We start from the raw sequence: 12439 nt of genomic DNA on the forward strand, positions 1-12439 counted from the left end.
GTGTGTAGACCAGGTTGGCCTTGAACTCACAGAGATCCACCCACCTTGGCCTCCCAAGTGCTAGGATTCAAGGTATGTGTCCCCACATTCAGTAGAAAAAGTGTATTTTGAGGAGTGATGTTTTGAGAGGTAGGGGATCGCTAGAAATTAGTGTGGAGAGTCAGGAGGGCACCAGAGACTAGGACAAAGCAGACTGCAGCACTTCAACAATCCTTGCCAGTGGCCCTTGCACTGCGAGAGGAAGGATAGACAGTAAGATGCTAGCAATCCCATCCTAACCACAGGTCCCCACAGTCCTCCAGCCTGAGCCCTTTGTGGGAAGAGCTGCTTCAAGAGCAACTCACCCTGCTACCCCAGAGCCCAAGCTGCCCACCAGGTACTGCTAGGCTACTATCCTACTTTAGGGGATAGAATGTATTCAAGAGAGTAGAAGGCAGCTCTTCTGAGTCCTACTCATAACTGCTGGTGCCAAAACCTCAGTATTATTACTGCTGTCACCTTGGAAAACTGAGGAAGTTCCAACCTCATATCCAGAAATACAGTCAAGACTGTCTCTCACTTGGCATTACTTGGATTGACCATGTAGGAACTAGAAAGGTCTCGCCTCCAATTTTAGGACCACAGATATAGAAATCTCAGTGTTATCCAGAATTGTCATGTTCTAGAGTTCCAGAACAGCAGACAAAGCCACATACTCTGGCACTACCCATGCTTGACCTGCATACACTATGAGTGAAGACAGAGTAAGAAAGTGACGAGATCTATAGGGCACTGCAAAGTGAACATGTGACTCTGAAAGCACCACAGTAGGATTTCCAAAGAGTGAAGGAAAGCTGGGAGGCGCTGGAAACTGCCCAGGCCAGAGCTGCAGGGACAGCAGACACCCACATTAGAAGCTCAGAGCTCCTAAGTCCAACAGAAAACCATTACCAAAGATGTGTTAGAGTGAACATGTCAGAGCTACAAAATAATCCTAAGACAGCAAGAGAGAAATAACTTGGAGACTACTTGTTATATTCATAGTAGTCTTTGTAGCAGAAATCTAATAGAGGCCAAAACAGTGTCAGACTATGGAAACCGTAGGCAAGTCCCTGATTAAAAGCTTTTTTGTATAAGTTGCCTTGGTCATGGTGTCTCTTCACAGCAATAGAGCAGTGACTAAGACTATGCAAGTGTGAGGAGGACCTATTGAAATGAATCCCTAGAATCCATGTCAAATCTGGATAAATGAGCATCTATGTCCCTAGCACTCCTATGGGAAAACAGGAAGTGGCAACGTGAGTGCTCCTGCAAACCCATTGGCCAGGTAGCTGGTAGCTATGTTATGAAAAACACATGACTGTGCTGCTCACTAAAAGTGAGCCTTTTGCACACAGAAAACCACCAAACTAATAAAAAAAAAAAGAGATAAAACAAAAACTACATAAAACAAACAGAAACCGCCAGATGACTGAAGAAAGCTACCTATCAGTAGTAAATGGTTTAAGTTAGCCAGACCAGAGACAACATGTAAACTAGACTAAACTAATTTAATTAACTCAAAATATATCACACAGCTGTTTTAAGGAAGCTACTCAAACACTTTCTTAGTTTCCAGTTCTGACCATCTCAGTAAACTTCTGTACAGTTGGAAAGCACATTCTGAAGCCAAGAGTTTCACTTAGAGGGTTAACCTGCCACTGTCAGTTGCATTACTTACTTGTTTTTAGTCGTTTCAGTACTTAAATACTCAGGAATTTGAATTCATGTATCTGTCTACTGCGAAGGAAAGATAAACAGCCCTCCTGCAAACTATGACATAGTTGAAACCTCCTTATAACCTCCTTTATGACTAATATGTCTTTTTGCTTACTTTCTTTTTTTTTTTTTTTTTTTTTTTGCTTACTTTCTAATGCAGAATTTTTAACGTTCTAACCTTGCTGTCTACAAGTAGCACACTTCATTGGTAAAGATGCACAGAGATCCAAAGTAAATGGTTAGAAAAGATACAAGTCCATTATATATTAATAAATGGATCAATTAAAAAGATTTAACAATTATATTTACTTCACATGGAACCACCCAAATATAAAGCAAACATTTCTAAAGGGAAAGTACAATCAATATAATAATACCTGGGGATTTTAACATGTCACTCTTCTCAGTGGAGAAATACTTAGACAGAAGATCTGCGTTGAGGTAAGCTGACTGTAAAGTAAATGGACCTAATGGGCATTTGCAGAATATTTATTCCAGTTGGAGAATACACATTCTTTTCAGCACATGCAGCACTCTCTTAATAAAGAGATTAAAATGGGTGTGGTGGCCCATGCCTATAATCCCAGCACTAGGGAAGCCAAGGCCAAAAAATTTCACATTTGAGGCCAGCCTGAGCTATGTGATGAGACTCTGTCTCAGAACAAAGCACTTAAAGTCACAACAGAGTAAAAGTGTAATTAAAAACAAAGGAAAATATACAAGGGAAACAACCAACTTGTTCTTAAATGACCTTAAAGACAGAAGGAAATAAAAAGTGACAGCACAGCAGGAGGAGTGCCGAGAGATGCATTACAATAGACATGTGCATCAAAAAAAGAAAAGGTCAAACCAGAAATAAAACCGAAATTCCCAAGACAGTACAAACGATCAGTTGGCTTTTTGAAAGAATAAATAAAACTGACAAAGCTATAGACGTAAGTAAGAAAGTGAAAACCCAAATAAAACCAAAGAGGAGTGATACCGTAGAATTATAAAGAAATTATGAACCATTCTTTACAACTCTAAAAAACTATAAGACATGGGTAAATTCCTGAACACAACAACCTTTCAAAATTTTACCAAGAAACAGAAAGTGTAAAGAGATCAGGAATGTGTTTGAAACAGTAATTGAAGGTCCATACGTCTCACCTCTGAACACCACCGCACTGGCCTGGTAGATCCCACACTTTGCAGAGAAATGGGTGGGTGGAACCAGAAGGGGTCAAATAAGTGAATAAGCTAGACACAAATATATGGATCACATGTTTCTACTCACACTTGAAAACACACACACACACCAACAACTTGAAAGCAGAAGAGATAAATACTGAGGAGTTGGGGCGGATGGAAGGGTAGATGGATATGATGTGTATCCGTTACAGTGAATCATTAATAAGCATAAGTAGCATGTGTTGCCTAGAACAAGTCGAGGTTGAAGGATTCTGCCCAGCATCTTTCCTGTGGAGATACACAGGAGCTGACCTACCAAAGCTTTTGTAAAATAGAAAATATAATATACAAATAAAATATTAAAAAAGCCACAAGGATGGTTCAACATATTCAAATTAATAAATGTGATACAGAATGGCAACAAAATGAAGGACAGAATCCCTGCAATCATCACAATATATGTAGAAAAGTTTGCTGAATTCTCAACACATTAGAAGTAGTCATAATACCAAAGACTGTATATTAATAAAAAAGCAAATAACTGACAAAGATAAGTGAAAGAACCTAGATGTTAGTCCACGTTGATACAGCCAACTACTTTTTGATAAAGATGATAAAAATAATACACAGGAGAAAGGAAAGTCTTTTTAATAATGACAAAATTGTATCCATATATTCAGAAGAATGGAACTAAAATCTTCTCACTGAATAAAAATATCAACTCAAAATAACCTCATCCCTCTTTGTAACCACTTTCATCAACTAAAGGCAATTCCTGGAGAGCTGGAGTATGCTGAAGTTTATTATGTAAAGATGGAAATGCATGATTATGTATAAGTCTTCTATATGATTCAAGTCTACTGCAGAGCTGGACCTGGACATTGTCCTGTTTGAGTATGTTACTAAGGGTTGAATCTTGCACTGTATTCAAACCCTCTCCTTCCAAATAAATTTGTATATTTATGGAGTCTTCACTGAGTGAAGTTTTGGCCTTGAGTTACCAATCCTATTGTTCCAGCACAAAATACAAACATTTAAATTATATTACATTTGTATGTATGGAGGTCAGAGGATGGTGTGGGGTAGCCTGTTCTCTCCTTCCACCTCGTGGGCCCTAGAGATCGTACTCAGGCTGTCAGACTTAGCAGCAGATGCCTTTACCACTAAGTCATCTTGTTCTCTAGATTGTAAGATTTATCCTTAACAACACTAATCTTTAACAACACAGATTTGTTCAAGCCACTTCATCTAGTTTCATATCTGCTCACACCTCCCCTCAAAACCACTCATGTTTTTATTTTCTTCATAGAATGAGTTTGGTGGCGTTCCTTCTGTTTTTATTTTGTGGAAGAGTTTGAAGAGTATTGGTCGCACATGTTCTTAATGCTTTCTTTCCCTCCCTGTAAATCTGGCAAAAGTAGTGAGCCACAACCATGTTTCAATCTGCATACTATACTATCTTAAAATTTCCTCCATTAAATAAACAAATTTGTGTGTGTAATAGATAGATAGATAGATAGATAGATAGATAGATAGATATTTAATAAACCAGTTCTAAAGGCCCACAAATCACAAAGTCAGGTTTATCACAGCAAGACTCCATTTCTTGGTAACACTTTTGTCTGTTACATTTCTAACAGAGGAGAACACAGAGATAGCAACACAGGAGAAAGGTTTCCTTTTGGCTCATGGTACAAGAGGCTGTAATCCATCATGGTGGGAAGGGCCCAAAAGCAAGGTTCTCTCTGTGGCACGGGGAGCTTGTAGTGTGACTTAACATTCACAACAGAGCCAAGTCTTGGCTGTCACATCCAAGGCTTATTCCTCAGTGACCCACCTCCTCTAGCCAGGCTCCACCTTCTAAGATTGCACAGCCTGCCCAAACAGTGCCATGGTGCACACTTAAACTATCAAGCTGGGAACTCTACTTCTCAATGTGGTCACTCTTCTGGAGGAGGAAGCCAACAGTCAAACACCAATAAGCCTCAGGAGCAGAAAGAACAGAATGTCAACATTTGCAGGTGAATTGATTACATGTCCCCGCCCCTCTTTCATACATAACCAGAAATCTTAACATATGCTAAAATGTGCCCTCAACCACTGAGCTATATCCTGAGTTCATCCTTCACCTTCAGTAGTAAGGATTGAACCCAGGGTTTCAGGCATACTAGGCAAGCTTCCACCACTGAGCTATAAATCTCCAACCCCATTCATCCTTCAGTTTTAAAAAAAAAAAAAAAATTAGAAGAAGGGCCTGGAGAGATGGCCCAGGGTTGAAAGCACTAGCTGCTTTTCCAGTCCCTGGAACCCACATGGTAGCTCACAACTGTAGGCCATTCAATGCCCTTTGCTGGCGTCTTGGGGTACTACAAACACATGGGGTGCAAACATACATGCAGACAAACGCCTATACACATAAAATAGAAAATTTAAAAAAAGGGAAGTAGAGGAAAAATTCATTTTGGTGACAGCAAAAGCCTCCCTATCGTAGTAGCAGCAAAACTCAAAAAATATTCAAAGATAAACTTAAAAATATGTAAGACCACTAGGCGTGGTAAAGAATTTCTGATAATCCCAGCACTTGTAACCAGAGTAGGATTTTGAGTCTCAGGGTAGCCTGGAATACATAAAACAAACAAATGATTTAGAGGAAGAAAGTAATAAGAGCCTCAGCCATGTCATGTGTGTGAAGACTCAGCTGGTAGCAGCACAGGTTTCTTCAAAATTACTGAATTGGTTCAAGAGTTTCTCTGTAGGCAGCCACTGCTTATGAGAAACTAAAAGAATGTCTTAAAAGTGCTAAAACAGCAGTTGACATAAAAAAATGTATGCATGTTATATGACAGAAAAAAATTCAAATCTGGAGCTGGACCAAATCAAGTCAGACATTGGCATAATTTCCAGTAGCATCATTGTCCTAAATCAGAGCCCTGGCTTTGGGTTCTATAACTTGCTAGAGAAGTTTCTTCATATCCAGGGCTATTATCTCTCAGAATGATCAGGTGACAATTCCAACCTCATACAGCAGGTGGGAGGTGGCTCTTGGGAAGATCTACCTGATTTGTCTTAGTGAATATTCTGGCAGAGTTCTTTTAAAGCACTGTTTATTACCAGAAATTAGAAACAACTGGCACAGATTTAACCCCAGTGACCTCCAATAGGTCAGGGTTGAATAGATTTTATGTGATTAGAGAGATAACATTAATAGCTGTACCAAAGAACAGTCATAGAATATTGTAAAAATTATTTCTGAGACTCTGTGTGTGTGTGTGTGTGTAATGATGAAATTTATGTAAGATAATGTGTGTGCCTTCATTTTCATGTGTGGGGGTATGCTGAACCCAGATTTACCTGGGTTGAGCCCAGGAGCTTGCTTTGATGTAACACATCCCTAAGGGTTTTATGTTTTTATGCAACTACAAATGGAATTGTCTTGTTTCCTTTTTGGCTGGTGTATTGTTAGTGTATGGAAGTGCACTCGTTTTTGTGATGACTTGGTATCTTGTCTTTTCATTCTAACAGTATCTTTTGCAGACCATCCATTTTTTAGTATGTGCTCTCCTGGGCTCTGCCTTTGGTATTGCAGCTACTGCCATATATATAGCCATCTAAACTGTTTAAATGCCATCTTGATCTATTTTGTGTTGTTTTGTGAGAGGTGCAATGCCATCTAGATGATGTTTTTAGCACGGGGCGTCTTCATGTAACAGTGTGCCCACAAGCCTTCCTGCCTTTGCTGTCTGTCACGTGTGAACTACTTGGGCTTCTTCTGTTCTCCCCATCCCACTGATCGTGTCTTGACCAGTTCCACACCATTTTGTTGACTAGTTGTATAGGGCAGTCGGTGAGGTCAGCGCTCCTCTGGCTGATGTGATGGAAGTTGTGGGCATCGTTACTGTTACTCACAAGACCCTTGGCTGGAATCTCTGTTGGAATTGCATTGACTGAGGTTTGGGAAGGAAGTGATGTCTTGGAAATGTTCTCTCTGCCCATGTACTTTAACTTCTTTGTTAGTCTTGTAGGACTTTCTACATAGAAAATCATCCCATTTACAGATTTTAACCTTCCTTTCCACATTGTCTTTTCTTTTTCTTGCCTCACTGCTCTGGCTGAAACTTTGAGGGCCATGTTGAACAGATGTGGCAAACACGGGGTCCTTGGTTTTTCACTGGAGTGGGATTATACCCTCGAGTGTGTGGGTATTTTCATATGTGGCTTCTGTCATGCTGAGTTCTTTTCTCCTAGCCTGAGAATCCTAGCGATTCTTCCCTCATTCCATGTCCCTTCTCTCACATCCCCCAAACCCTGCCACAGCCAGCTTTTTCACATGATACACCACATGCATCATGTAAAACACTCATGGTTAGTTTCAGAACTCAAGAGCACAGTGACCAGCCTAAGGGGAGTCATAGTGCCAGTGATCTCTACAGTTACAGAGACAGGGTGCTTGAAAGACTCTTTGAGGATGCAGCACCTTCTGTTACTTATACATTTGAGTTTAGTAGCTCAGGCTTGCTCTAGGAAGGGTATGGCTGAAACAGTATGTCTTCCTGGGGACCACAGGGTTAATGGGATCCATTAGGATCAAGCTGAGAAAAGAAGGGGAGGCTGAGAAAGGTTTAAAAGAGGAAGTGAAAACTGAGTTGAGGGGAGCCTATATGTGACTTGAAGGTATTAGAACCATGGAGCAAAAGTACAGTCACAAAAGTGGCCCATTAAGTACCAGGCTGCACATAAGCTCTGCTAGCCCTTGTCCTAACTACATTTTTCCCTAGGGGTTCTAGTTCTGGGACTAGATATAGTCAAAGCAGACTCTGACATGAAACTCTTTGAGAACAATGACATCATTGCCTTTCCTTGCCCAACCAGGTTCTGCTTGCTGCCCAATTTACCAAGCAAATTCACTGTTTAATAATATACAGCTTGGGCTGAAGAGATGGCTCAGCAGTTAAGAGCACTGACTGCTCTTCCAGAGGACCTGGGTTCAATTCCCAGCAACCACATGGTGGCTCATACCCAGCCATGAGATCTGGTGCCTTCTGGCATGCAGGTATACATGTAGGCAGAATGCTGTATAAATAATAAATCTTAAAAAAAAAATACACAGGTTAGCCAGGCGCAGTGGTGCACACCTATAATCCCAGCACTCAAGGAGGCAAAGGCAGGCAGATATCTGTGAGTTCGAGGCCAGCATGGTCTATACAGTGAGTCCAGGACAGCCAAGGCTACACAGAGAAACCGGGTCTTAACAAAAACAACAACAAAAGCAACACAGTTTATAAAGATAAGCAAAGAAATTAACATAAAAGCCAGGGATCACATATCAGGAAGAGGCTGAGGAAGTACCTGAGCTGGCTCTGGCCCACATCTGTATAGGTTTCTACTCCACAGCTCTGTCAGCTGCTGTGCATAGACTCAGGCTCTGAGAATTGGGTACACAGGCATTTGTATTTTTCCACACAGTGTACATATTTTTCACATACTTCTAAGTTACTAACTGCAGCACATGTCCAGAAACATTTTCTGTACAGGCCCAGTGAGCACAGAAGATTTGCATCTGCTCTTGCAGCCAGGCCAGGTATGACCAGAGCTTTATCTACAGAGCCAGGTGGCTGGCTAGACAGGCTTAGGACCACAGTTTAACAGCCCCCAGATTAAACAGCTAATGCAGCCCTGCCTTGAAATAGGCTGGACGGAGGGTTTGGATTAGTTCTCTACACTCTTTTATTTTTAAATAAGACTGAAAATTTTGATCTAAATTTAACTTTTTTAAAAAATATGCTTGGGTCACACATTGAGAGGAAATGGCTACTGAAATGTTGATTTAATCAGGAATCCATCTTTATTAGCATTTACATCATAAGTGTAAAATAAGTGTGACCATGTTTTAAGCATGGTCCTTCTTCTCAGCAAACATTTCTGGTCTGCAGCTTGCCCAAGAAGGGTTGACGTTTTAATGTTTTACCCAGCTTAAACATGAGCTTGAAACCTGGGTCATTTTGCTTCAAGGAAGTCTTTTTTTCTGCAGTGCACTGCCTCTGTAAAAGCCACCTTATTGTAATACTGTTAAAACCCAATCGTTTGGCAGATTGTCTTCGCAGCTTCACCGACCTAGAGGAACTTGACGAGACAGAGCTGTATATGTGCCACAAGTGCAAAAAGAAACAAAAGTCCACAAAAAAGTTTTGGATCCAGAAACTTCCCAAGGTCAGTGCTGTTTCAGTTAGGTTGTATTTTCATGGAGAAGATGTTCTTTTAGCACCTGTAAATTATGTGAACAGTTCTGGATTGGTCTGTAAGGTTTGCAGTCAGAGCTGAAACCTTGGATAATTTATAAGGTACACAGGAACAGAGCACTATCAGTAGCAGAAGAAAAACCAGGGCAGCTCATGCACTGAGACTGTCCTACCTACAGCAGGTACTGAAGGTGAGCTAACTCACAGCGTGTTCTCATTCTCTGTGCTCATCTGTCACTAGGTGCTGTGCTTGCACTTGAAAAGGTTTCACTGGACAGCATATTTAAGAAACAAAGTCGATACATATGTAGAGTTCCCACTGAGAGGCCTGGACATGAAGTGCTACCTACTAGAGGTAAGGCAGCAGGGTGGGGTCCAGGGGAGCGGGCCCTGCTGCCCTTGACAGCTGCTCCTGACTCAGCCCTTGATGCCCTCTCTTTTGTTCTGTAGCCAGAGAACAGTGGCCCAGAGAGTTGCCTGTATGACCTCGCTGCTGTGGTGGTGCACCATGGCTCTGGGTGAGTGTCAGCTTCTTGGAGTTGGGAGTACTTGGTGGCCACACAAGATGGCCTGCAATTTCTAGTCACTCACAGGTTGTCCCTGTACTCCCTAAAAATAGATCTAGAGTCATTAAAGGGGCTGCTGCAAAGAAGATGCTGCAAAGCAGGAAAGGCATATAAAAACGGAATCGGGAGCAGTCCATGCTCTACTCCACCACCACACATTGGTCTTTATGCCAACTCAAATTTAGGAAGTGACAATATTTGAAATAACTTATCCATGTCATCTGCTTTAATTCATTTTTAGCCAGGCACCATGGCACACACCCATAATCCCAGCACTTGGGGAGGCAGAGGCAGGTGGATCTCTGTGAGTCAAGGCCGCCCTGGTCTACAAAGTGAGTCCAGGACAGCCAAGGCTACACAGAGAAACCCTGTCTCAAAAAACAAAACAAAACATTCATTTTTAGTTTTGTTAACTAACAGCCTGATTTTCATGTCTTTCTCTTTTTTTTTGGTCCTGGAAGCTTGGGTTGTACTTTCTTTGGGTTTACCTTTCTGATTTCTGGTCTGATAAAGAATATTTTACTTTCAAATTTGGGCAAGCCACCAATAATATCACAGTCTTTTCACAGTCCTCACTGTGTAGACACTGTTCCACTGACTCGTCTTAACTTTGAGCTGGCAGGAGCCCGAGCCCTATTGCTTTTTATAAGCATCCTGTTGCTTCTAAGATTGTAGACATAAGGACAATCAGCTGTATTCCACATTAGTAGTTAACAGGGATGCTGTAGGAAATACTTTTTATATTCAACCTCATTGGTTTTCTCCTGGAATCTCTGCTAAAGATATATTTTGCTGAGTCAGTCTCTCAATTTGTCTTATCCTGCCAATCTACTGTCATGGTTTGTGTTGGCAATTATCTATTTTTTTTTCCTGACATACTATTCCTGTTTTATGGTTGCATTATGTTTTGCATTCTCTCTGGATTTCTGCATGGGATTCTACAGTGATTGTCTCATATATATATCCTCCCCACCTCCCGACTTATTTCTAATGCTGTTACTTTCCCCTAGGAAATGGGAGAGCAAAACTATGCTAAGGAACTTTGTAGCAGTTACTGAGCTCTCCACTTGCTCTTTTCACACCAGGCCGTGCTGACAGGCAGAGCCCTTAGTAACCAGGTCACAGGGGTACCTCTCTTGAGGGCAGACTGATTCTCTGGCGTCAGTCTTGCCTCTGTCCAGTGGCTTCTGCTCACGAGGCTGTCCACAGCTCTCTAGCTTCCACCCTGCCTCAGTGCCGTCTGCTTTGTTCCAGAAACTCAGTTTTGTGGTGGGTTGCTTTATTAGCTGTTTCCCAGTGTCAGTATATTCCTTGTCTGTGGGTTTAGAGGAAGGTAAACAGAAGAGCTCAACCACCATCTTAAACTAGAGGTCTCTAGGATTTTATTTTCTAATTATTATGCTTATTAAATTGATGACCTTTAACTGCTCAGCTGCAAAGGTCCTTTTGTGTCTTCTGTAGCTTTTCATCATCATTATTTGAGACAGAGTTTATAACTGCATAGCCCCAGTACTATGTATACCAGGCTGACCTCAAACTCACAGAGATAACTCCTGCCTCTGTCTCCTAAGTGCTAGGATTAAAGACATCTGCCACCCCCCAGCCATTTACTACTTTCCTTCTGTAGTCTTTTCCTTCATTTTTTTTTTTTTGTTTGTTTTGCCTTTTCTTAACAGAGTCGGTTCTGGACATTACACGGCATACGCAACTCATGAAGGCTGCTGGTTCCATTTCAATGACAGCACTGTAACAGTGACTGATGAGGAGACCGTCGGGAAGGCAAAAGCCTACATTCTCTTTTATGTGGAGCGTCAGGCCAGAGCTGGAGCAGATAAACTTTAATACCTCCTCTGATCATGATTCATCAACTATACCGGACAAACATTTCCAATTTTCCATAAATACTTGATCCAAGAGTTAATTTCATTATGCACTTTTCAATTTTCAGTTTGGGGTTTAGTTTGGTCAGTGGTAGTGACTTACTCAATATGGCCACCAACTAATTTTTGTTGTTCTACCAGAAAACCTCAGCAGGCATTTTGATTGGCTGCTTTAGTTGTAATAATTCGATTTTTATATGTAGTTTCCAGAACTTAGTTCTGACTTTTTATATTAATGTTTTCAGTTCTCACCAAGGCACATTTGCATTTGCTCTGTACTCACATGCTGAGAGCCACCCTACCTGCTGCCTTTTCACAGCAGCCAGGTCAGCGACTCCACAGTGAGGGTCGTGTGCGCAGGATCTGTGGCCCAGAGGTTTCACAGTGACTGCTCAGGAATTCCTTCTGACCATAAGCAGTAGCTGAAGGTCAGTGGACCAGGCCATCGCCACCGCCTGTGTCTCAGGCTGCTGTTTCTCAGCTTTAAATAAATCTGTCAGTTCCGTTGCATCTGTGCTGGAGTTCCGGAATTGCTCTATTTCTTGTTTCTGTTCTTCTGTTATATTTCCTTGGGGTAGACAGGCAAGGAACACTGGGAAGTGCAAATAAGTGTTTTAAAAAGCCCTGTGATTCAGTGTGTGGTAGAGGTGCGGGCTGTGAGGCAGATTGTTGGCCCATCAGAGTGGGCTGTTAGCCCCCAGAGCCGACCGCTGTGCGCTTGCCTCCAGGCAGAAGCCGAGTCATCTGTAGTCTGGGCTTTAACCCACTCCCTGCCTGAAAGCAGAGCCAAATCAAAGTATTCTGGACAAGACTAGTTTCTATTCTTAAATTCAGTAGCTTAAAAAATACT

At 41.6% G+C, this 12439-nt stretch overlaps 1 protein-coding gene across 6 annotated transcripts in view; it reads left to right on the plus strand.

Moving 5' to 3' along the window:
• Positions 1-12103, plus strand: part of Usp3 (ubiquitin specific peptidase 3) — a 77839-nt gene extending 65736 nt beyond the window's left edge. For 5 of the 6 annotated variants that reach the window (XM_060384856.1, XM_060384854.1, XM_060384858.1 and 2 more), the window contains 4 exons: positions 8996-9114; positions 9385-9498; positions 9594-9661; positions 11386-12103. In XM_060384856.1, coding sequence (XP_060240839.1) covers positions 8996-9114; positions 9385-9498; positions 9594-9661; positions 11386-11551 — 467 coding nt within the window. In that variant the 3' untranslated portion in view covers positions 11552-12103. The remainder of the gene's footprint in view (positions 1-8995; positions 9115-9384; positions 9499-9593; positions 9662-11385) is intronic. The other variant, XM_060384857.1, reaches the window with a different exon arrangement.
• The last annotated feature ends 336 nt before the right edge of the window (positions 12104-12439 follow it).

The sequence above is a fragment of the Meriones unguiculatus genome, chromosome 6 (assembly GCF_030254825.1).
Source record: "Meriones unguiculatus strain TT.TT164.6M chromosome 6, Bangor_MerUng_6.1, whole genome shotgun sequence".
NCBI classification, from domain to species: Eukaryota; Metazoa; Chordata; class Mammalia; order Rodentia; family Muridae; genus Meriones; species Meriones unguiculatus.